The 23,045-nt window shown below is 39.9% G+C and overlaps 1 protein-coding gene across 1 annotated transcript; it reads left to right on the top strand.

The window, feature by feature from the left end:
• Positions 1-17,423: 17,423 nt before the first annotated feature.
• Positions 17,424-19,762, top strand: LOC309715720 (olfactory receptor 8G17-like; the record flags this gene model as incomplete). The annotated part of the gene is made up of 1 exon (XM_082549059.1): positions 17,424-19,762. The coding sequence occupies exon 1, from the start codon at positions 18,701-18,703 to the stop codon at positions 19,760-19,762; it is 1,062 nt and encodes a 353-aa protein (XP_082405185.1). The 5' UTR covers positions 17,424-18,700.
• Between the last annotated feature and the right edge of the window lie 3,283 nt (positions 19,763-23,045).

The following is a 23,045-nucleotide window of genomic DNA, read 5'->3' as shown; positions in this document are numbered from 1 at the left end:
TTCTATTATATTGACCCATTTGGGACTATTACAGTATACTTAAAAAAAAAGAAAAAACAAGTTCTAGCTATTTGTGCTATAATATTACATTTAGAAATAGTGTATTATGTTATCTTCTTCACTGTATATCATGTTTACATAAAATGTTTTGAATACTGTATATTGTATGGAAAATAATTTTAACACCCACAACCCTTGAAAAAAAGTTTTAAAAAAGCAATGAATGAATGAAAGTTGAATTTATGTACCTGATTTTTTTAAAGTTATATATTTAAATATAAAAACCAGGAGGACAGTTGGAACTGTGTATTCACCTTTATTTGATCAGGAAGTTAAAAAAAATTTCTTTAGCAATAATGTCCCTAAACATATGAATATGTGACTATGGGTTCTTCTATATGACATATGTAAAATCTGAAAGAAAGCCTACATATAAACACAATGAACAAAACTTATCATTCAGACCTCAGGCAATGAATTCCACTAAGAAAATATGAACCATTTCCTATTTGAAAAGAAGTAAGAGGAAGTGAGTGCTTATCATATTTCATCAAATGTATTTGTTCTTGTATATGCACATATATACACTATCTATATATCTATAGATAATTTATCTATTTATATTAACTCATTCACTGCCAGCCATTTTCAAACGTATGCTTTCAATTGACGTCTATAGACGTCAATGGCAGTGAATGAGTTAATATAAAGATGCCCATATATTGATGTATAATTATGTAATTATGCCAATCCAAAATATTCCTTTATCTATTCCTACTTCTTGGTTCATTTTGAATCGCAAATTAAGTTTAAAGCAGCCAGCCCTGTTACGTTTGTGGACAGTGTTAGAGCAGCATACACAGGGCTGTACTGCGCATGTGATGAAAAAAAAAACTGTCTGTGCGATAAATTATTTTGCATAAGTAGCACTTGTGGCCTCTCTTCCCTGTGCCATGGCTTCTAACCTCTCCTCTTTGAGGAGAAATTGAGAAATAAAGGGTAGAATGCTGCAACCCGGGCTGCTCATCACTGTCTTTGTTACCTGTTGACGGTGTTGGACTGAATGATGTGCTGGGGTCAACATTCTGATTTCTTAGCTAGCTTTGCATTAAGTTGCTGTCTGTGCAGATTCTTGAATAGAGTAGAAGTTGTTTTAGCATCATAATACAGTTGTTTTTGTCCCGGAAGTGGTCACCATTTTGATCATCACACTCTTGTGCTATCTTGATATAATAAAAGTCAATTTGTCTTTTAAGGTATCATAGTATTGTTACTGAAACATCAATTGCTGCTATTCTGCTGTTTGTATGGATTTTTTTGGTGAGTGCAATTGCAACCATGGTTGGGCTTCTTAATCGTCTTTCATTCTGTAGATCTTTAGTAATAAACAGCTTTTATTGTGATCATGGACCAATTTATCATCTAGCTTGTAATGATACATCTTTAAATTTCAAGTTAGCATTTTCCCTAGTCATTATAATTCTCATCATTCCCCTAGCATTCATAGTAGTCACATATATCTGTATTCCCATAGCACTGAGGAGGACTACTTCAAGAGAGGAACGAGTCAGAGCGTTAAAAACTTGTACTTCTCACCTGATCCTTGTGGTCATTTTCTTCTTGCCATCACTAACATAGTAGCAATGGCCTTCTACATTGATCCTAATGCTAGAATGATAAATTACACGTTGACACACACCATACCACCTTTGCTCAATCCTATTGTATATGCTTTAAAGACAGAAGCGGATATTCCCGGACTCTCTCATCATTGCTCTTGGGGACTTTAACAAAGCCGATCTGAGCCATGAGCTTCCCAAATACAAGCAGTATATTAAATGCCCAACCAGAGAGGTGAGGACATTAGACCACTGTTACAGCACGATCAGCGGGGCCTATCGTACGGTGCCCCCCGCTTCACTCTGACTTTCTGACCACGTCATGAGCCACCTGATCCCCGCGTACAGACAGAGGCTGAAGCTCTCCAAACCTGTCGTGAGGACCAAAAAACTGTGGAGCAACGAGTCTGTGGAGGAGCTTCGCACGTGTTTGGAGTCTACAGACTGGGACACAATGAAGGCTGCTTCTAACAGCTTGGACGAGTTTACGGACACTGTCACCTCCTATATCCACTTCTGTGAGGACAGCATTGTGCCATCACGCACCAGGGTGAGTTATAACAATGACAAACCCTGGTTTACTCCTAAACTCAAAAGCTGTGGCTGGAAAAGAGAAAGGCGTTCAGAAGCAGAGACAGGGACTGCTACAGAGAGGCCAAGTACAAGTTCACTAAAGAAGTGGACATTGCTAAACACCAGCACTCTGAGAAGATGCAGCAGCAGATCTCAGAGAATGACTCGGCCTCTGTGTGGAAAGGTTTTAGGAATATCACCAACTACAAGCCTAAAACCCCCCACTCCACTGATGACTCGCTCTTGGCCAACACCCTTAACGACTTTTACTGCCGTTTTGACGAGCCATCAGGCAGCCTTCACACCTCCAACGGCCCCAACAATAGAGACACTTTGGACACTCATTCCCCCACCTCTCCCCCCTCCATAGAGCCATCACCACCTTCAAACACTTCACCTACAACACCCCCCTCCTCACCCCGCACAAAAGAGGATTTCACACCACCTCCTCCCACCACAACTCTTCATATTCATGAAGCAGATGTGAGGAAGCAGTTTAAGAGTCTGAATGCTCAGAAAGCTCCCGGCCCAGACGGTGTGTCTCCTGCCACCCTCAGACACTGTGCAAACGAGCTGGCCCCAGTGTTTTCTGGCATTTTCAACTCCTCACTGCAGGCATGTCATGTGCCTGCCTGCTTCAAGTCCTCCACCATAATCCCTGTCCCCAAGAAACCTAGGATCATTGGACTAAATGACTACAGACCCGTGGCTCTGACATCTGTGGTCATGAAGTCATTTGAGCGCCTGGTTCTCCCCTATCTCCAGACCCTCACAGCCCCCCTCCTGGACCCCCTGCAGTTTGCATACAGAGCCAACAGGTCTGTAGATGACGCCATCAACATGGCCCTACACTTCATCCTGCAGCATCTGGACTCCCCAGGAACCTATGCCAGGATCCTGTTTGTGGACTTCAGCTCTGCCTTCAACACCATCCTTCCAGACCATCTCCAAGGCAAGCTTTCCCAGATGAATGTGCCTGATCCCATCTGCCGGTGGATCACTGACTTCCTGACGGACAGGAAGCAGCATGTGAGGCTGGGAAAGAATGTCTCGGACTCCCGGACCATCAGCACCGGCTCCCCTCAGGGCTGTGTTCTTTCTCCTCTGCTCTTCTCCCTGTACAACTGCTGCACCTCCACCCACCAGTCTGTCAAGCTAATCAAGTTTGCAGATGACACCACCGTTATTGGACTCATCTCGGACAGGGATGAGTCTGCCTACAGGAGGGAGGTTGAACGTTTGGTGTCCTGGTGCAGCCACAACAACCTGGTGCTGAATGCCCAGAAGACAGTGGAGATTATTGTGGACTTCAGGAAGCACACAGCCCCACTCCCCCCCATCATCCTGACTGACACCCCCATCACCTCTGTGGACTCATTCCGCTTCCTGGGTACCACCATCACCCAGGACCTGAAGTGGGAGCCCACCATCACCTCCGTCATTAAGAAAGCCCAGCAGAGGATGTACTTCCTGAGGCAGCTGAAGAAATTCAACCTGCCAACACGGACGATGATGCAGTTCTACACTGCAATCATCGAGTCCATCCTCACCTCCTCCATCACCGTGTGGTACGCTGGAGCAACTATCAGGGACAAACAGAGACTGCAGCGTGTTGTGCGCTCTGCTGAGAAGGTGATTGGCTGCAGACTCCCATCTCTGCAGGACCTGTACACCTCCAGGACACTGGGGCGTGCAGCTCGGATCTCAGCTGACCCTTCTCACCCTGGACACAGTCTGTTTGACCTGCTCCCCTCAGGCAGGAGGCTCCGGTCCATTCGCACCAGAACCTCTCGCCATAAGAACAGTTTCTCCCCCTCTGTTGTTGGACACATGAACAATAACCATATGACTGTCCCCGCCACTAACACATGACCCTACGCTGTGTTCACTGCATCATTCAATGTTTGGCACTGATCACCACCTGCACTCATGTATATATCCATCTACTTAGCACTTTTAATTCCTATTCTTATTTTTATTTTAATGTCTATTTTAGTGTAATTTATGAAAGTATGTTTGCACTGAAGCACCGCAGCAATTTCCTAATGTTGTAAACCTGCTCAATTTGGCAATAAAACCCTTTCTGATTCTGATGAAGTGAAAAATGCAATAAAACAGCTTTGTAAAAGAAATAATGTTAACAATACAGTCACAAAATGGTGAATCATATGCCTCTACTTAGACTATTACAGTAGACTTTCTTTTAGCAAATAAACAACTATTGACCTGCTCACTTTAATGTGCTATAATATTTAGAAATAATAATAATGTGTTATGTGTTCATTACTGTATATCATGTTTACATAAAATGTTGAATATCATATAAAATAATAGTATATTTTAGATAAATTATTTTACAAGCTTAACACATATAATTTAAACAAAACAAAACAAATTACGTGTGTATGTACTTTATGTTTTCGTCATGCACACACATGCATTCCTCTCATCTTAGGCCCTCAAAAAGAAAATAAATGTGTGCAAACTGAGCTGCTTTTCGTAAAATGTCTGAAAACTAATTTGTACAAAATTAAACTGAAAGTGTTTTTTTTATTACAATTAATCCCCAATCAGTTATAAAAAAAATTGTAGTGATGCTTTTACTACAGTACATTTATTATAGTCTAATTTAATGGTTACATGAGAAAATATTAATATATTTAATGAATAAAAACTTAGGGCCCGATTCTCTTTTTTAAAAGACATTCAGTTGTGAAAATCTTTTTAAACTTGTGCATGTCAGTATGTTTTGCTAACCAAGAAGTTGCATGGCTGGCACCATGTATTCACTTTCATTTCAGCAAGAAATAAAACCATGTAAAGAATTTCATTTGCAAGAATGTCCTTACACGTATGAGTCACCATACATCACCATGGGTTGTTGTTTAACAGGTTCTTTTAACAGGTGTAGTCCTATTGTGAAACTTTTTTAATACATGTTGTTTACATGAGAGTTCTTTCTTCTCTACATATAAATCATGTGTGAGTGTATCTTGATTCCTCTGCCTTTTCAGAAAAAGATATTATTGTTTTTTATTTCTTGATTACTTAAGTTTTGTCTTTTTGTTTCCACAGTGCAGTACCATCCAGCAGTACTGCATTTTCTCAAAGAAAGGATGTTTGGTGACTTCATTTTCTTGTGTTCTGAGTGAACACTATTTCAGCATTTGTCCACTGTTTTAGAAAATGTTTAATTTAAGAAATTTTTCATCACTCATATCTAAGTGACTGAAAACAGACTGAAAAAAGTATGCTATTGTTTAGTAAACAATTAAGCAAATACAAGTAATCTGTAGGTAGTAAGAAAATAAACTAAAATAAACGGCGTTTGGAATCACCGTAAACAGAGATTTTTTAAAACTCCTTCTTTGGGTTTATGTGTGGACGAGGAATACAGAGTTCATCACGCAACGTTAAAGGTATGTGCCTTTTTCCACATCACGCTGTGCGCCACGTTATTGTTTACAGGAGATGAATTGCAGAATGGCAGATAGTCAGATTAACGGTATTTTGTCTCTATCTTCAGGTTTTACACGCTTACATACACACGCAGTTACTGTCCCTCTATTTAGAAAGGCAGAGGTGTCATGGTGTGATTATTTTACATGTAGTTCTTTTTTTTACCTGTGTAATAATATTCAACATTGCTATCAATACATTTTTCAAAAAATGCCTCTCTGTGCAAAATGGGTTTAAAAACATAAACAACTGTGGGATACTGTTTGTCCATGATTTAGACAGGGGTAACAAATCGTGGCAGGATCAGCCTGATATTATTTGTATCCCACTGTAACTTTACTGTATAAAGAGCTAATATCTCCAAAATGTCAGGAGTAGTTATTTATTACAACAAGTGTTTGTGAACTAAAAATCAAGAATGTGGGATACTGTTTGTCCGTGATTTGAAGAGCCCAGCGCGTGCTCTCGACGCAGGGAAAACCAATTCTGCTGACGAGACCTACCTTGGCACTTGTGCAGGTGAAACCAAAATATGCTTCACCATATTTTCTAGTCTTTGGCTTAGAATGAAGTTGGTTTGGAAACGTATTCAGCGATTGCATAACTAAAAATAGTTATGCAAAATGGAGCATGCCGCTCCGACCAGTTACTCCACAAATATGTAAAAAATAAATTATAAAATACAAAAAGCAAGTATTTACATTTCAACTTTTAACTATCTAAATGTTCAGCGTTGTCCTTTTAAACAAATTTAAAGTGAAACAACACAAAACACTGCAAACCAGAACACAATGAAATATAAATTAAACTATGCAAAACAAAAAGAAAATGCACATTCTTTGTCATATAGGCCTGGGATGATTTTTTGGGAGAGTGTTTTCCTGCTTGGAATTGCATACACAGGATTCACTGCATGAATAAACTTTTCTGAATCCTTTATCATTCGCAACTGAAAATAGTTGTGGATGATTAATATACCTTTCTAATGTGACGATGTTGTCTGTTGTTGCTGCCCCTGGCTCTCTTTCTTTCTCTCTTGTGCTCTGTTCCTGTGCTATCCGGTTGTTCAGTCTGACGTCACTAGCAGTGTCTGGGTCTAAACTCCGCTGCGGGTCCATATATCAAACGATCACTGTGGCATTACTGAGAGTTGAAAAACTGTCTAAAGTCTTTCATCTTTAATAAAATGATTAGTGTTCTGCTCTACCAGGTGTAACAACTGAGTTTAACATCCAGGCATCCAAGAAAACGGAATTTATGACATTTAACGGAGTTAGAAGTTAGCAGGATGTTAACTCGCTAGCTTCTATCTAAATACAATATAGCATGTCCCTGACTGCGGGGTTTTGGAAACAAATTAAAACGTACAGCTTTCTTATCACTTCCAACATAAATGAAAACAGAAAACTAAACAGCAGTGACGTTTGTAGGGTTACTGAAGTTGGGCTAGCTGGTATATAATGATGTGCTACGTGACCGCTAGCGACACAGCTATGTTAGCATAATATAAACAAGCTAACCTTTTTTCCACTCGATAAAAGTTACCGTGAGTGTTGTCGGTGGTCAGGAACAAATGTAATCGCATGGCAGGATGCTGTAAAAGGACCAAACTTCAGCCAGGAGAACAACTGAGATAATCCATCCACAATACGAGGTTAGTCATTCATATACTGCTGCATGGGCTGGGCTGTAGTTACATCCTAAGGTTTTAAAAACTGAGCTTAAATAAATGATTAGCGGTAATAAAAGCCGAGGGAGGTCAACAGGGATCACTGACTGTTTTAGGAGCTTTTTGAGATCAAATAGAAGAAAATACATAACATTAAACATGTTAACAACACAAAAGCCATATTAAACGCAGACTACTTTAGACCCGGAAGTAGGATTCGTCGCGTCATCACTGAACAACCGGATTGGGAGTGTAACTACCGCCCCTCCCCCCTCAGCACAAACACAAGGGTCACGTGCTGCGTGAAGCGGAAAAAAAGTGAGAGAGAGAGAGGGTGAGAGAACAAAAAAAAAAAAAGTCTCTCCCTTCGTACACTTCAAAGAGCCGACTGTTAAGCTACGTTCACACTGCAGGCAAAAGCGCATCAAATCTGACTTTTTTGACCCTATGCGACCCATATCCGATCATGGTATGTGTTAGGGAAAATATTCTAAAACACTTCTTCAGTAAAGACTCAGAGAAGAGAAACACACAGAGTTCTTGCTAGCAAGGGCAGCTCCCTACTGAGAGACTCGCACTAAGAAACTGCCCTGGTCTTTATTTATACTTCAGTGTGTGTGTGTGTGTGTGTGTGTGTGTGTGTGTGTGTGTGTGTTACTGCTGATCAAAGGGTCAAACATCCTTGGTCAGGAAGAGGGTAGCCTCCCCCTCACCCTAGATGGTTCACCCTAGATAACACGGTGAGGAAGTCCTGCAGTTCATCTAAACAAAGAGCACTTAGACTAAAACAAACGTAACTACGTTAATCCTGCCATAAAACAATAAAACCAGGTACAAGCTCTCTCGTGCTCCCAGGACGTGGGGGTGCATTCCTGGGGTGCACCCCAAGCCTGCAGCCTGTTAGTGATCACACACAATTAATTATATGCCTCTAAGTATACATGGTTTAATATTTCCTAATACAAATAACTACATGCAGTATTCTACCATATGCAAACTTATATCACTAAAAGATTATACTGACTACTAAATACAATTTTCCATTGACAGTATGACAGTGTGAATGGCACAAAACCGATATTTTCAAATCGATCTGGGTCACTTTCATATGTGGTACTGAATCCGATACATATCTGATGTTTTAGAAAGTGACTGCTGTTTGAATGGTCTTGTCGCATTAAATCTGTCTTTTACGTCACTGACACAAGACAGACGCCAATTATCAGCGCCGGAGAAGCGCCCGAGAAAACATCGTGAACGCTTCCTGGCCATCCGGTGAAACTGCTGGGAAGACAACGTTGGAGAAACGTGAACATTTTATTTATACTGTATAATCTGCAGATTCTGACAGAAATCTGCAACTATCCTTTGAAGCACCGCTCCTCTCTAAAACAGCATTAAGGATAATTATTAGGCCATTTGTAAATAACAAAATAACTTTATAACTTAAAGCAAAATTGGGAAACGTAAAGTCCGAAACAAGTCTTTATATTAACGGCCATCAGTCAAACAATGCTGTTTGCTCTGGGTCTAAACAGAGCGCGTTGTGTGTGACGTCTTCTTTTGCACATGCGGGCCGCTTTGAGAGTTCACACTAGAGTGCGTTTGCTGTCACATTTTATTTGTAGTGTGAACAAGCAGACAAAAAAATCGGATTTGATCAAAAAATCGGAATTGAGCATTAAGACCTGCAGTGTGAACCGTGAGCCGTTTTGTTCACGACCGACACAACACTAGTGAAGAGGCCTCTCCATTTACATGAACAAATTGGAGCCTATTAGACAGATATGATTTTAACCACTGCAGTGCAGTACCCTTAATACCTATGGCATGTTCTCATCTCTTTAGTAAAATATTGTGGTCAACGGTATTGAATGCTGTACTCAGGACAAGCACCTAGATGCATCCACTGTCAGAGTTCATAAGAAGATCATTTGTAACCTTCACTAAAACTGTTTCTGTACAGTGATGAGCTCTAAAACCTGACTGCAATTTTTCAAATGAACCTTTCCTCTGTAGATGATCAGTTAGCTGTTTTACAACTTTTATCAAAAAATTGTTTCAAGATTTTTTAGATAAAAGGATGGGCTGAAATTGGCCTATAATTACCTCAGACAGCTGTGTCAAGTGATGGGTTTTTTAAGGGTTTAACTATTGCCAGCTTAAAGGCCTGTGCTACATAGCTGATTATTAGAGATAGGTTGATCATATTTAAGTTTGAAACATTAATTAATGGAAGGACTCCCTTGATGAGTCTTGTAGGAATGGAGTCTAAAAGACGCATTGATGGTTTGAAGAAAGTGATTACTGAAATTAACTCAGAAAGATCAATTGGAGAAAAACAGTCTAAATAAATTAGAGATGGACCGATCCGATATTACGTATCGGTATGGGTGGAATACTGATCTAAATTACTGGATCGGATATCGGAGAGAAATAAAAACTGTAATCCGATCCATTAAATATCACGAAAGCTCCTCACAAAACTTGCGACACGCCGTAACTCACCTCAGAACGTTAGCACGTTGGAGCAGTATGCGTCACGTGATAGAGCGGCTGTGGCGTGCGAGAACTGTCTGCGGTCTGGTTGAGTATTTGGAGCCTCGCTAACAACCCGGCATTTCATCTCTGACAAAGTTATCCCAGAGAAGTAAAGCAAGTGTGTAAGTCCATCTCTGAATGTTTGTAAAGCATTCCAGCTTTAAGCTTAACAACCGATATATTGAGCGACTGCCTCTCTCTCTCCCTCTCTCTCTCCTGTTGCTACTTCAATCGTGAAACTGATCAATGATCAGCTGATCGGCTTTTCTCCCTTGTTTGTTTTTGGCCCACTTCGCACCAGAAAGAGGAAACCAGCGGCTGAACAACAGCAGCACGTTTAACTTTGATAATCTGTTGTTAGAATTTATTTAATATTACTTTCTACACCAGGATCCTTTTCTACGCAGCTGATGGCTGGTAACTGTGCAGGGGCGGCTCTAGCAAAGTTTAGCCAGGGGGCACAAAGACGTACTTTTCTTTCTTATTCTCATTTAAAATGTCTAGCTTTTAATAAATAATTATCCGAATCTTACACCCAAAGTTTTAATCTGATGTAAAATGTATAGAAGTCCATTACTGTATATAGTAACTATTAAGTCTAATATACCCTAGTAAGCTATAGTACTTTTTCCTTTGGGAAGATACGATCTGTGCAGTCTGCAATTCTGTTGAAGAAAGATGTTGAATCTATTTAATTATTCTTGAAAAATAATTTATTTCTGTGCATTTTTTTCCACACTGCATCAAATTAAGATTGATTATGTCGATTAAGCATCATGAGGTGGAGCGTGAGGAATGGTTCCCTATTTTTTATTTTTTTTTTATTTTTGTTGCTGGGAGTTGGAACCCTATTAGTTAGGTTGCTTACTCTTTAAAATACCAGAATAGGGAGGATGGTGTAGGTTTAAGTTTATTAGATTGATCAGTATTGCGAAACTGAACAATTTTTTTTGCATACAGGTATAACAGAATAGCTTTATTGTTGATGTTGTTTTTTAAACTTGAGTATGAACTTATACAAAATGCAGCAAGATATAAAAAAAACTGTTTTATTGATTAAAAACACTATCGGATTCATATCGGTATCAGCAGATATCCAAATTTATGATATCGGTATCAGACATAAAAAAGTGGTATCGTGCCATCTCTAAAATAAATATCAATGGTACTGAAATTACCATTGTACTGCCATATTTTAAGTCTACTCCCTTATCGCCCGGCCAAGATCGCCATTACATGGCTCTCACGCACTGGCAAACGAAAGCAAGGCCGACCAAAGATCACATGGCGTCGATCATTTATGAATGATCTGAGAACCGTCGACATTGCCTGGGACGAAGCGTAAGCCGCTCGTTAGCTGCCTGAATGGCGTAGGACCTAAGTGCTAAATGCTAAAGGTTCTGAAAGTAGCAGTACATAATGTTATTGTCATGGTACTGGATCTTTGAGGTAGTGTTTCATTGTTTTCTATGTTTCCAGAGTGTTTATTGGAATATTCAATAAAGGTTAAAACCTAAGTATTAATCAGTATTAGTGTGAATAGCTCTTACAGGTTACTCTAGCCCTTTAAAACTAACAGACCCCTGGGGCCTACTGTTCAGGCCACTAAACTGTATGCAATTATATTCCAAGTGCACCTATCTAGAGGGGATCTGCAGTAACAGGTATAGTGTAGCAGATTTCAAACGGTTGAATGCGTTGTGTCACACAGCAACAGCAGGCCTCTCCTCATCCCAGAGTCCATACAGCAATCCCCACTAAGATGGATCAGTTACAAAATATTCAAACAAATGTAACTTTTCCCAACATGGCTGAAAATACTATTCAATGTGCAGACTCAGATCATTATACTCATTATACACATAAAACAAAACCTGTACATTTACACATACCTAAAAGACAAAGTGGTTCAGCAAAATCAGTGTCACACAGCAACAGCAGGCCTCTCCTCATCCCTGTTTAGCACAAGTGAGGAACACATAAACGGATGGTGTAACAGATAAAAGGCAGTTCCAATTACTATTTTCTTCGTTCAAAGTAATCAAAAACACTTTGGGGGCCTTTAGCCATAAGAACTAATACTTAGTAAAGAAAAATACACCAAATTTAAACGTATAATTTAGTACAGGCAGAGGAGCTACAGAAAGTGTGCCTTACCAGTGTGGAGTCCATGCAGCTCTGGCTGGGAACCCCCACACATGCAGCATGTTTACAAGTGGTGTCATACTGATTAATGCCCCACTTCAACAGTGACATGTGGAACCTTAGTTTTACAAAAATTAAATTTATACAACAAAAAATAAACTATATACAATACAGTTTTGAGAATGTTCACACTCAGTATATTATATCTTAGCTACAATAGTTTATAGGTACCAGGCCCAGCAGCAAGGCTGCTAAGGCTCATGTTCAAGATGGGCTTTACGTCTACCAACAACTGCTCACACTGCCAAACCAATTCACCGGACAATTATATCCACGTTCTTTGGTTCTGTCCACCAGTTCAGAAGTTTTGGCGCGCGATATGTGAAGACTTATCAAAGTGTCTGAAATGTAACATTCCAACTTCCCCCTCTGTCCCCTCCTGGCTGCCTCTGCCTCAATTTTATCTCACAACTTAGACATTCACATTACTCACACTCTCATTACACATACATATAGGATCTTGGGGGTGGGCACGCTACACGGATTCCAAAAGACCATCAGGGTGTACACCTCACCCCTGTTGCCCACCTCTCAATTTTAAATACACGTAGACATTGAGGGCTAGCAGGAGGGACTATGCGCTTACCTGCTGCTCCATGGCAGGTAGCTCCATGCCCTCCTGGGTTTTAATTGCACCTTAGAACACACATGCATCAACACTACAATGAGCGGGTGGAGGGAGGTTTGGAGTCTTCTCTCACCCCCGTTCTCTGCGGCCTGCTGGAGCGGGGGGGCTAGAAGGTGGAGTCGGCCGTCCGACTGCGGTCTGGAGTGTGGGGCCTCCCTGCTGCTGCGGAGTCGGGGCAGTCTGCCTCTCCCCACCGCAGGGAAAAGGGTAACACCACCTGGGTCTGGGTGCAGTTCCCCCCTCCAGGGGCAAGGCTGGGATGGTCAATTTGGTAAAGTAAATCCGTTGGGCATCTTTCTTTGCCTTTAGACAATAATTCTGATGGCAAAAGAGCCAAACGGGACAGGCGCAAGAAAAAAAAAAAAAAGGCTGCTAAGGCCCCCAGCTTTTAGTAGTACAGGCAAGGTAGACACCTGGGAGAGAGAGGTAGTTAGAACTGGGCAAGTTCCCTCACCCATCAGCTCCATCTGAACTCTGAATTGCCTGCTGGAGATTACGAGAGATGTTTAAACAGAGAGCTAATATACACTTCCTGTATTGGGGTGCTTGTCCCCAAGACACAGGCCCTTTCTCAATTCTAAAGTACACGAGTACGTACTCGCCGAGAACGCACGGGAGTACGGACTCGCCGAGAACGCGAGCACGGACTCGCGATTTGTACAATTGGACATTTGTATGTCATGCAAATGGTCAGAAATACACACTTAAGAAAGCCATCGAAGTTCATATTGTGTTTTAATCACAAATTTAAGTAAACATGACATAACGTATACTAAAAATAACAATAAATATTTCAGTAACTGTTCAATAAATATATAAAAAACCTGAATCATATCTGTTTAAATACTGTAAGTATCTTTTGTTCTTTTTTAAAACAGGGGAAAAGCCCAGCAAAAAATATATACACAAAGTAATAACAGTATCCCCATCCTTTCAATCTTCTTTACTGGAGCTGACCTAAAACCAGCCTTCAGACTGTCAAGAGCAAGCATTAACATGCTGTTTCAAATGCTCCCCCGGGAAAAACAACACGGATGGAACCACGAAATTGAGGTGCTCGTGACCATTTACTGGCTGGCCTGTGGAGCCTCATACCAAGTGACAACAGACATCTTTAGCATGCCGGTGGCAACAGTGTGCAGGATTGTCCACAATGTCATAGAGGAAATGATGAAAATTCTGCATCGCGTCATTCATTTCCCAAAGGCAGAAGAAATGGAAGAGGTTGGGGCAGGCTTTGCACGCCTTGCTGGCAATGAGGCATTCCGTTGCACAGCTGGTGCAATTGATGGATGCCACATCTGCATTCTTCCACCTGGGGAACCACATAAGACAGGGCTCTAGACTAACTTTTTGCCATGGGCGTACCGGTACGCCTAACTTTAAAAAGTTAGGCGTACTGGCACAAAAGTTAGGCGCACACAAATTTTACAATAATTTATATAATATAATGTGTTTTTCTGGATACACTGTACTTTTTCAGCATTCAAAGATTGATGACACCGTGTCAGAGCACTGGCTATGAATTTCAGAAGGATCAGGCATTAACTTAACAGAAAAGTTAGCAATAGTTTTTTTCCTATTACAGCTACATCCACTTCTGTCATGCCTAGGCTGCTCACTAGGGCTGGGTATCATCACTGATTTCTATAATCCATTCGATTCCGGTTTTCAAAGTCCAGATTCGATTCAACTTAGCCTCAGACAGTCAGAAATATTATAATTCTGATCATTTATCAGTACTGACTTCATCAGAATTGTGAACATCACAGCAGATGCCTTTGTGTGAAAGTAACTGAGAATAAAACACAGAAGAACATGAAGGAGATTTTCCTGGTCTGGCTTTTTATAGCAGATAACCTTAAAAATATTCTACAATGTTCTGCATATAAAGTTAAAATTTCTTCAGTATTGAACAACAGAAAAAACAGGCTTTCTTGTCCGAGGTCATTTAAGTGAAAAAAAGAAAAGAAAAAGACAGCAGCCGACAGCGCTGTAACCAACGGTAGACTGGTGGGTAATAAGCGAATTAATAATACAGAAAACAGAGATTGGAGACGGGAAACTGTTCTTGAAGTACAGAGAGAGATAGAGAGAGAGCTAGCTGTGCATGAAGTGTGATTTTAATAGTCGTGGAAGCAAAACAGCAAAATTCATGACGACATTGATCAAATGTGAAGCGCAGTTTGCTGCTTCTTTTGCTGCTGGCTCGGTGGATTTTGGTTGGAGAGAGACAAAACCTGCAGCTCAGAATCAGCGCAAAAAGACGTAATCACAGCGTGTACCGGACGCAACAGAATCGCTAAGCTCCGACAGCGTGTCCGTCTACGGGCCGTCGGGTGAGAAAGCCGAGAAAGACAAAGTTGGTTCTGATGCGTCGGTCCGCTCTGTGTTTACGTCTTTGTGGGGAATCCGTGTACCTGCTCTCATTTGCTGTTTGGTTGTTGTTGAAATGGTTTTGTGAGCTTTAATCGGAGAATCTGGCGTTTCTGGCAAAACACAGTTATATTTAAAAGTCGATTCAGGATTTAATGAATTGATATCGCTTTATTCAAGCTACTCACCTCCCACTTCCACCTGGACTTTCAACTGGACCACGGCCAATCAGAGAGGTCCCGCCCCTTACTATCTCTGATTGGTTTAGTCCACGATAGGGGCAAAATGTGTGTCTACTGTTGACCACAGGGAAGGTTGCAGATTTTTTTTTTTTTTTTTTTTGCTACCCGAACATTTGGTCGCACAGGTGCAACCAAATGTTTTTTTTTTAGTCGCACCACTAAAAAATTTGGTCGCATTTGCGACCAAATTGGTCGCACTCTAGAGCCCTGTAAGAGGTCATACATCAATAGGAAACTGTTTCCCTCTATCGTGATGCAGGGCATCTGTGACTCCAGAAGTGCGTTCCTAGATGTGTACATTGGTAATTGCGGATCTGTGCATGATGCACTAGTATTACGAAGATCCCCAATGTACAAACAGGCCCTGTATCCACCAGCAGGCTACTTCCTCTTGGGAGATGGAGGATACCCTTGCCTTAAGCACCCAGTGGCAATAATGACCCCATATCGCCAGCCTGTGTCAAGTAAGAAAATAATTCCCCTTTTCTTTACACCTACAAACACGTGTAGTGCTACATCTGTTACTGTGAAGCATGCAGAGCTTTAAGAAAAGAAATGCAATATTATAATTCTACCTATTACACTAATTGAAAGTTTACTAAGCACTGAATAAAAGTGTGTACTGTCTTTCTTTTAAAGCTCAAGTTGAAGAAAGGTTCAATCGGCACCACACCAAGGCCAGAAACATCATAGAGCGTACCTTTGGCAGCCTCAAAACACGCTGGCGCTCCATTTTCTTGCGAGCCCTTGAGATCCGGCCTCTGTTTGCTCCCAAAGTTGCGGGAGCTTGCTGCATCCTCCACAACATCTGTGTGGCAACAGATGACGTCTGCCAAGAAGAAGGAGATGAGGAGGAGGCGGCACAAGCAGGACCAGAAGCCGAAACAGATTGCACGGGCGTGGACAGGGAGTTTTCTGGAGCTTGTATCCGAGCCAGGCTTGCTGCACGACTGTTTGCTCCTGAACAGCTGCCTGCATGTCTGTTTGAACATGACTACATCTAGGTAAAGGTTTCATTTGTAAGATGTAGTCATGCTCACACAAGATATGTAGGCAGCTAAGGCCAAAAGAAAAAGCCTGTTTTAAACTGTTGGTTAAAAAAAAAAGTAAATTCAAATCATTTTTTTTTCCAAATTAGTGTTAGTTAGTTAAGTTAATTAGTTAAAATACATCTTTATTTGTTCAGCTTGTAAATAGTGTACATTAGTGTTCGTTTTTGTATATTTGCTTGTGCGCTCACGGTTGTATAGGTTGAATTCAATGTTAAAGGTTATTGTAACTGTTACACTTGTTGAAATGATGTTTTACTTTGACTAAAGAAATTCTCTGTTGCACATGCAGCAGAAACCTCACTTCATTATTGAGATTTAAATTGCTTTATTTAAAATTTTTCGACAAGTTTTTCAAACAGTGATAGATATCGGTCTGCCCTTTCAGTAGCTGCCCTCTCCCTCTCTTCCTCCCTAGTCAGCGCCTGTCTCTCTCTCTCTTCCTCTCTTTCCACCTGGTCTTTTAGAAACTGAAGTACAGCCTGGCTGTCCCTGGGCCTCTTCCTCTGGCTCTTCCTCGACACTTCGGTAGAAAGGGACGAGGCTGGAGTGTGTACAGCAGGTTTGGGCAACTCCAGGCCTCAAAGGCCGGTGTCCTGAAGGTTTTAGATATCACCCTGGGTCAGCAAACCTGAATCAAATGATTAGTTCATTACCAGGCCTCTGGAGAACGAAGCATAGCCTAGAACAGGGGCACTAGTCAACTTTTCCTTAAGTAATTCAAAAGCTTGTAAGCACTGTGACATCCAGGCTGAAGCAAAAAGCTGTTTAGCCCTGCCATGACTGGTCTTCTTAACGCAGACATTCACTACATCATGGAGTGGCCCTGCAGTTTGGAAAAAGCCCTCAATAAATCTCTTATACTAACTGCAAAATTCCAAAAAACTTAGCTCTATCACAGTACTGCGGTTGGGCCATTTTGCCACAGCGCTTATCTTGTCAGGATCAGTGCTTATTCCCTGAGCCAACACTTCATGACCGAGAAACTTGAACTTGAGCCAGAGGAAATGGCATTTTTCAACCTTTACCTTGAGAAGAGACTCTCACAAGGTGATCCTGGAATATTGTTGAAAACACGAATAGATCATCCAAGTAGATCAACACAATCTGAAAGACCAAATCACTCATTGTGGCCTGCCTCAGACATTGAAACATCATGGGGTCATTACATGACCTTGACTTTGAGGTCAAGGTCACTGAGATTCAAACTTATCTGAGATTTTAGTAGATGCACCTATGGTACGAATTATTGCATTTACAAACTTGAGTGTCCCCATCAGCCTTCCACACACAAACAAAGAGCATTAAAAGCTCTTAGTGGCTTCAATTCAAATTTTGCTTGTTTAAAAAAACTCAGACACAATTTAGTTTAACCTTCCTGCCTTCTTGGGACCTTTTTGTGCCACTGCTATGTGTTAAATGGCTGCCATTTCCACTGTGTTCAGTGGAATATAACCAAACTTGCCACAGGATAGTTTTTACCTGTCAATGTTAATATTCCAGTGTGAATTCCTTAAATCAGCCTAAAATGGCTGAGCAGCAGAAATCCCCACACCCATCACCCTGGGGACCATTTTCTGCCCATTGACTTCCATTATAAACGCTATTTTTCAACCCCAAATTATCATCATATGATTTTATTTTTTCTTCTTTTCTTGGATGTCAATGAAGACTCAGGGCCTTGAAGTTTTAATTTTTAAATTGCAAAAAAAATGCAAAAAAAATAATGGCAGGTCAAAATGTATGTTGGTGCCAATCTTTGGTCCATCTAAAGGCCTACTTATAATGACAATCACATATTACTTCAACTGGTTTTTTGTGGAAATATTTAGTTTCGTTTTTTGGTTTTTGGGGCTTATAACACAGGGCGCTCATGTAATAACACTGGGATTTGAAGGGTTAAAACAACGAAAATATAATTAAAACTTTACATGAATATTTCAGGGAGAAGTAGTTTTACAAGGTTGGCTAATTTAAAGTGGAATAAAATATGGATATATGGTCTTTTTATGGCGTGGCTGAGAATGGTCCCTAGGGTGATGGGTGTGAGTTTTTTAAAGGATGGCAGGAGGGTTAAGACACTTAAAACTTTTTACTTCTTCCAGTGCTGTTTTAAGCATTTTTCATTAATGATTCAGTGCTCTTAAACAGTTACGCCATCATATTGATGATATAAACTCTGATAGAAAGAGGCACACCTACCTGAATTTCCAACTGTCACACAGTGATAGAGGTAATATATAAGCGGCACATCTTTCACAGTATAACCCACTTGTGCAATGCTCTGTCTTCGCGGGTGAATTTAGTTTTTTTACACAGCAACAATGAAGTAACTCATTATGCTTTATTCTATTCTACTGTTATTATGTTTAGGGAAACAAATATTTGCAATGGGAACAGAAGATAAAACCACTACCATGTTTAATAACACATTTGTTCGCCCTGCAAAATTTTATCTCAGTGGGTTTTCCAACATCCCTCATATTAGGTATTTCTATGCCTTCCTGTGTTTTGTCTACATCATGACTGTTTTGGGTAATGGTTTTCTTCTCTCACTTATTTCACTGGTGAAGACTCTTCATACTCCTAAATACATGATTGTGTTCAACATGGCTTTGACAGATTTGTGTGGGAGCACAGCTCTCATCCCAAAAGTCTTAGATACGTTTCTGTTTGACAGGAGATACATCCTCTATGACGCCTGTTTAAGTTATATGTTCTTTGTTATTTTCTTTGCAAGTGTGCAGTCATGGACACTTGTCACTATGGCATATGACAGACTTATAGCCATTTGTTTCCCTTTAAGGTATCATAGTATTGTGACTGAACAATCAATTACTGCAATTCTGCTGTTTGTATGGATTTTTTTAGTGAGTGTAATAGCAACCATGGTTGGGCTTGTTAATCGTCTCTCATTCTGTAGATCTTTGGTGGTTAACAGCTTTTTCTGTGATCACGGACCAGTTTATCGTCTGGCTTGTAATGATACATCTTTAAATTACAACATGGCATCTGCACTTGTTGCTATACTTATCATCATTCCTCTTATATTCATAATAGCCACATATGTCTGTATTTTCATAGCATTGAGCAGGACTACGTCAAGAGAGGAGCGACTCAGAGCATTAAAAACTTGTACTTCTCACCTGATCCTTGTGGTCATTTTCTTCTTGCCAATTGGAATCACTAACATAGCTGCAATGACCTCCTACATTGATCCTAATGCCAGAATGATAAATTCCACATTGACACACACAATACCAGCTTTGCTCGATCCTATTATATATGCTTTGAAGACAGAAGAAGTGATGAATGCAGTTAAGAAGCTTTGCAAAAGAACTTATCTCAATCGCATGAAAGCAAAAACAAGACCTTGTAATCACTGCTGTATTAAATCGTAGAGGAGTGTTATAGAATAACATATTGAAATTAGCTTACTCATTTGTAATACAGTGCAATAGCCATAAATTATACCAGTAAAGCCAAGTGTTTCATAATATGTTGTGGACTGTTGTTAAGAGTGTTGAGAAGTAGAATTTAAATATGAAATTATGCATGACACAAATTGCAGTTCTGACTGAACTGTCTTTTGGTTTGAGAAAAAAGCATCAAATTTTTCTTTTTCTCAAAAATTTCTGATGGGGAAATTTTCTCTGAATTTCTCCATCAGATTATCTGCTTATGTTTTTATTATTATTGTAAATTGAAATGCAAAGCAAATGAAAGAAAAAAATATTTTCTATATTTACTTTAAGTGAAGTATTGATTCCAGTGTCTGTAAAATAAAAATGTTAAGTAAGTTTACAACCATAATTATAATAATTAAATTGAAAATGTTTTCATCTAAATAAAAATGTTTGGAACAATTGCTCTATCGGCAAAGGTGCAACAGTTTTTAATCATGATTATGTGAGGGGGCACTTATATTGCATCACTGTATTAATTTACCTTTTAAAGGGCTGAGTCAAGGGATAGAGATGAAAGATTTTTATGTAGTGGAAAGAAGATACAAGTCAACCATCTCAACACTGAAAGGAAGTAATAAGTGTATAATCAGAGGTGGGTCGAGTATCCAAAATTGTACTCAAGTAAGAGTAGCATTACTTTAAAATATTATTACTCAAGTAAAGGTGAAAAGTAGTCGTCAAAAAAGTTACTCAAGTAAGAGTAAAAAAGTACTTGGCGAAAAGACTACTCAAGTAGCGAGTAACTGTTTGAAAAGTCTGATTTATTTTTTAAATAAATGTTATCAGACAAACAAAAATAAATAAATATACAAATTTTACCATTTTCAAAAGGAATATATGTAAAAACATCAACAAAATAAGGCACAACAATTCTAACTTCCAGATTTCAGTTTTTCACAACATAAAGCTTTTTTCACCAATACCTATAGTAGATAATATAAATATATAAACAATACAATACAACTTTATTTGTATAGCACATTTAAAAGACCAGTGGTACACCAAAGTGCTTTACAATAAAAACAGGAAAATTAAGACAATAAATAAAAGACTATTAACAAAGTACCACATGTCATCAGGTTAAGGGTACTAATTATACAACAATAAAAGGGAATATAAGAACAAAGTTACTAAGAACAGATATAGCTAAAAGATAAAGTACATAAATAAGAAATTGAACCAAGTATAAAACAGGGACGCTAACTAGATGAAAAGCTATGTTGAATAAATGAGTTTTTAAACGGGATTTAAAAGATAAAACGGAGTCTGACGCACGGATAGCGATAGGAAGGTTGTTCCACAGATTCGGTGCAACCAGGGCAAAAGCACGGTCACCCCTCGATTTAAGTCTAGATCTAGGCTGAGCCAGGAGTAATTGGGCTGAAGACCTGAGGGCTCGCCCCGGGACATATAAACTAAGAAGATCGACAAGATAACGAGGGGCTAAATTATTTATAATTCTAAAAGTGAGCAACAATATTTTAAATTCAATGCGATATTTTATGGGTAGCCAATGCAACTCAATAAGAACTGGGGTGATAGAGGCATGCTTTCTAGTGCCAGTCAGAAGGCGAGCCGCAGCATTCTGGACAAGCTGAAGTCTGTGAAGGAGAGCGGAGTGAAAACCAAAGTAGAGGTAATTACAGTAATCCAATCTAGAAGTCACAAAAGCATGAATGAGCTTTTCAAGATCTTCATGAGGGACATAGTGCTTAGCCTTAGCAATAAGGCGCAGTTGGTAGAAGCTAGATTTGATTACTGAAGACACTTGTTTGTTAAATTTGAAAGAGCTGTCCAGCAGAACCCCTAGGTCACTAACGGAGTCAGAGAAAGAAGTGGCAAAGGAACCAAAGGTATCAGCTGATAGGCCCCTAGGGATATGGTTGCCAAACACCACAATCTCCGTTTTCTTTTCGTTCAGGATAAGGGAATTGTCTGAAAGCCATTCTCTGACTTCTCTCATGCACTCGAGGAAGCAGTGCAACGAAGAAGCAATGTCGTCATCATCTAATTGAAAATAAATCTGTATATCATCGGCATAGAGGTGATAAGAAATGTTATATTTTTCAAAGATTAAGCCTAGGGGGAGCATATATAATGAGAATAACATAGGGCCAAGCACAGAGCCTTGGGGCACACCACAGCATAAGGATGCAGTTGAGGAAGAATAAGTACCCAAGGTAACGGAAAAAAAGACCTGTTCAAAAGGTATGATTTGAACCAATTAAGGGCTTCGCCCCGAATGCCCACAGTGCATTCTAACCTTATTAATAAAATAATATGGTCAACCATGTCAAAGGCTGAGGACAAATCCAATAAGACTAATACAGCAGAATGCCCTGAATCAGTAATTAAGAGAAGATCATTAAGGACTCTCAGCAAAGCTGTTTCAGTGCTGCGGCGTGGTTTAAAACCAGATTGAAATTTATCACAGATGTCATGTGCATCCAGGTAAGCCTGGAGTTGTGAGAGAACTATCTTCTCTAGGATTTTAGAGAGGAACGGAAGTTTGGATATCGGCCTATAATTAACGAAATCACAATGATCAAGACATCTTTTTTTAAGAACAGGTTGCACTATAGCATGTTTAAAAACAGAGGGAACATAGCCAGAAGACAATGATGAGTTCATTAAAAATAGAATACTGGTCCCAATTACATCAAAGCCGTCCTTCACAATGCGAGACGGAAGAGGTTCATATGCAGAACTAGTAATTTTCAGTTGCTTGACAATTTGCTTAAGTGTACAGAGTGACACTGGCTCAAACTGATGAAAAGTTGAAGTACATTCTCCAGTGAGAGCAGGGCTCACCACTAGGGGGAGTGAGGATTTGAGAGATAGGATTTTATCAGTAAAGTAAAATGTATGTATCAGTGCAAACAATTTCCAGTGACAAGATATGCTGTAAACTTTATATTCATCTTTGCTCCAAATGGCACAGCAGCCTCAGAGAAAACGTTAGAATGAGGCATCTTCAACATATCTTCATACAAGGCAGCTCAGTTTACCATAAATTATATGGGTGTGCATTCTGCATATTTAGCAAAAATGTGCCATTTCTTCACTCAGTGAGGTGATGGTTAAGCTTCAGCAGCAGTTTGCTCTCAAGGTTCTTTCTGTGAAGCTCTAACTGTTTAGCAGTGAACAGGCGTCCTGCATGACTAAGAAGTCCTTCACAAGCTCCAGATGCAGGAAGAGCAGTATTGACTTTGATCGA

This window comes from Aulonocara stuartgranti, assembly GCF_965226115.1.
Source record: "Aulonocara stuartgranti genome assembly, chromosome: 10".
NCBI classification, from domain to species: Eukaryota; Metazoa; Chordata; class Actinopteri; order Cichliformes; family Cichlidae; genus Aulonocara; species Aulonocara stuartgranti.
This window is presented reverse-complemented; position numbering and strand designations above follow the sequence as displayed.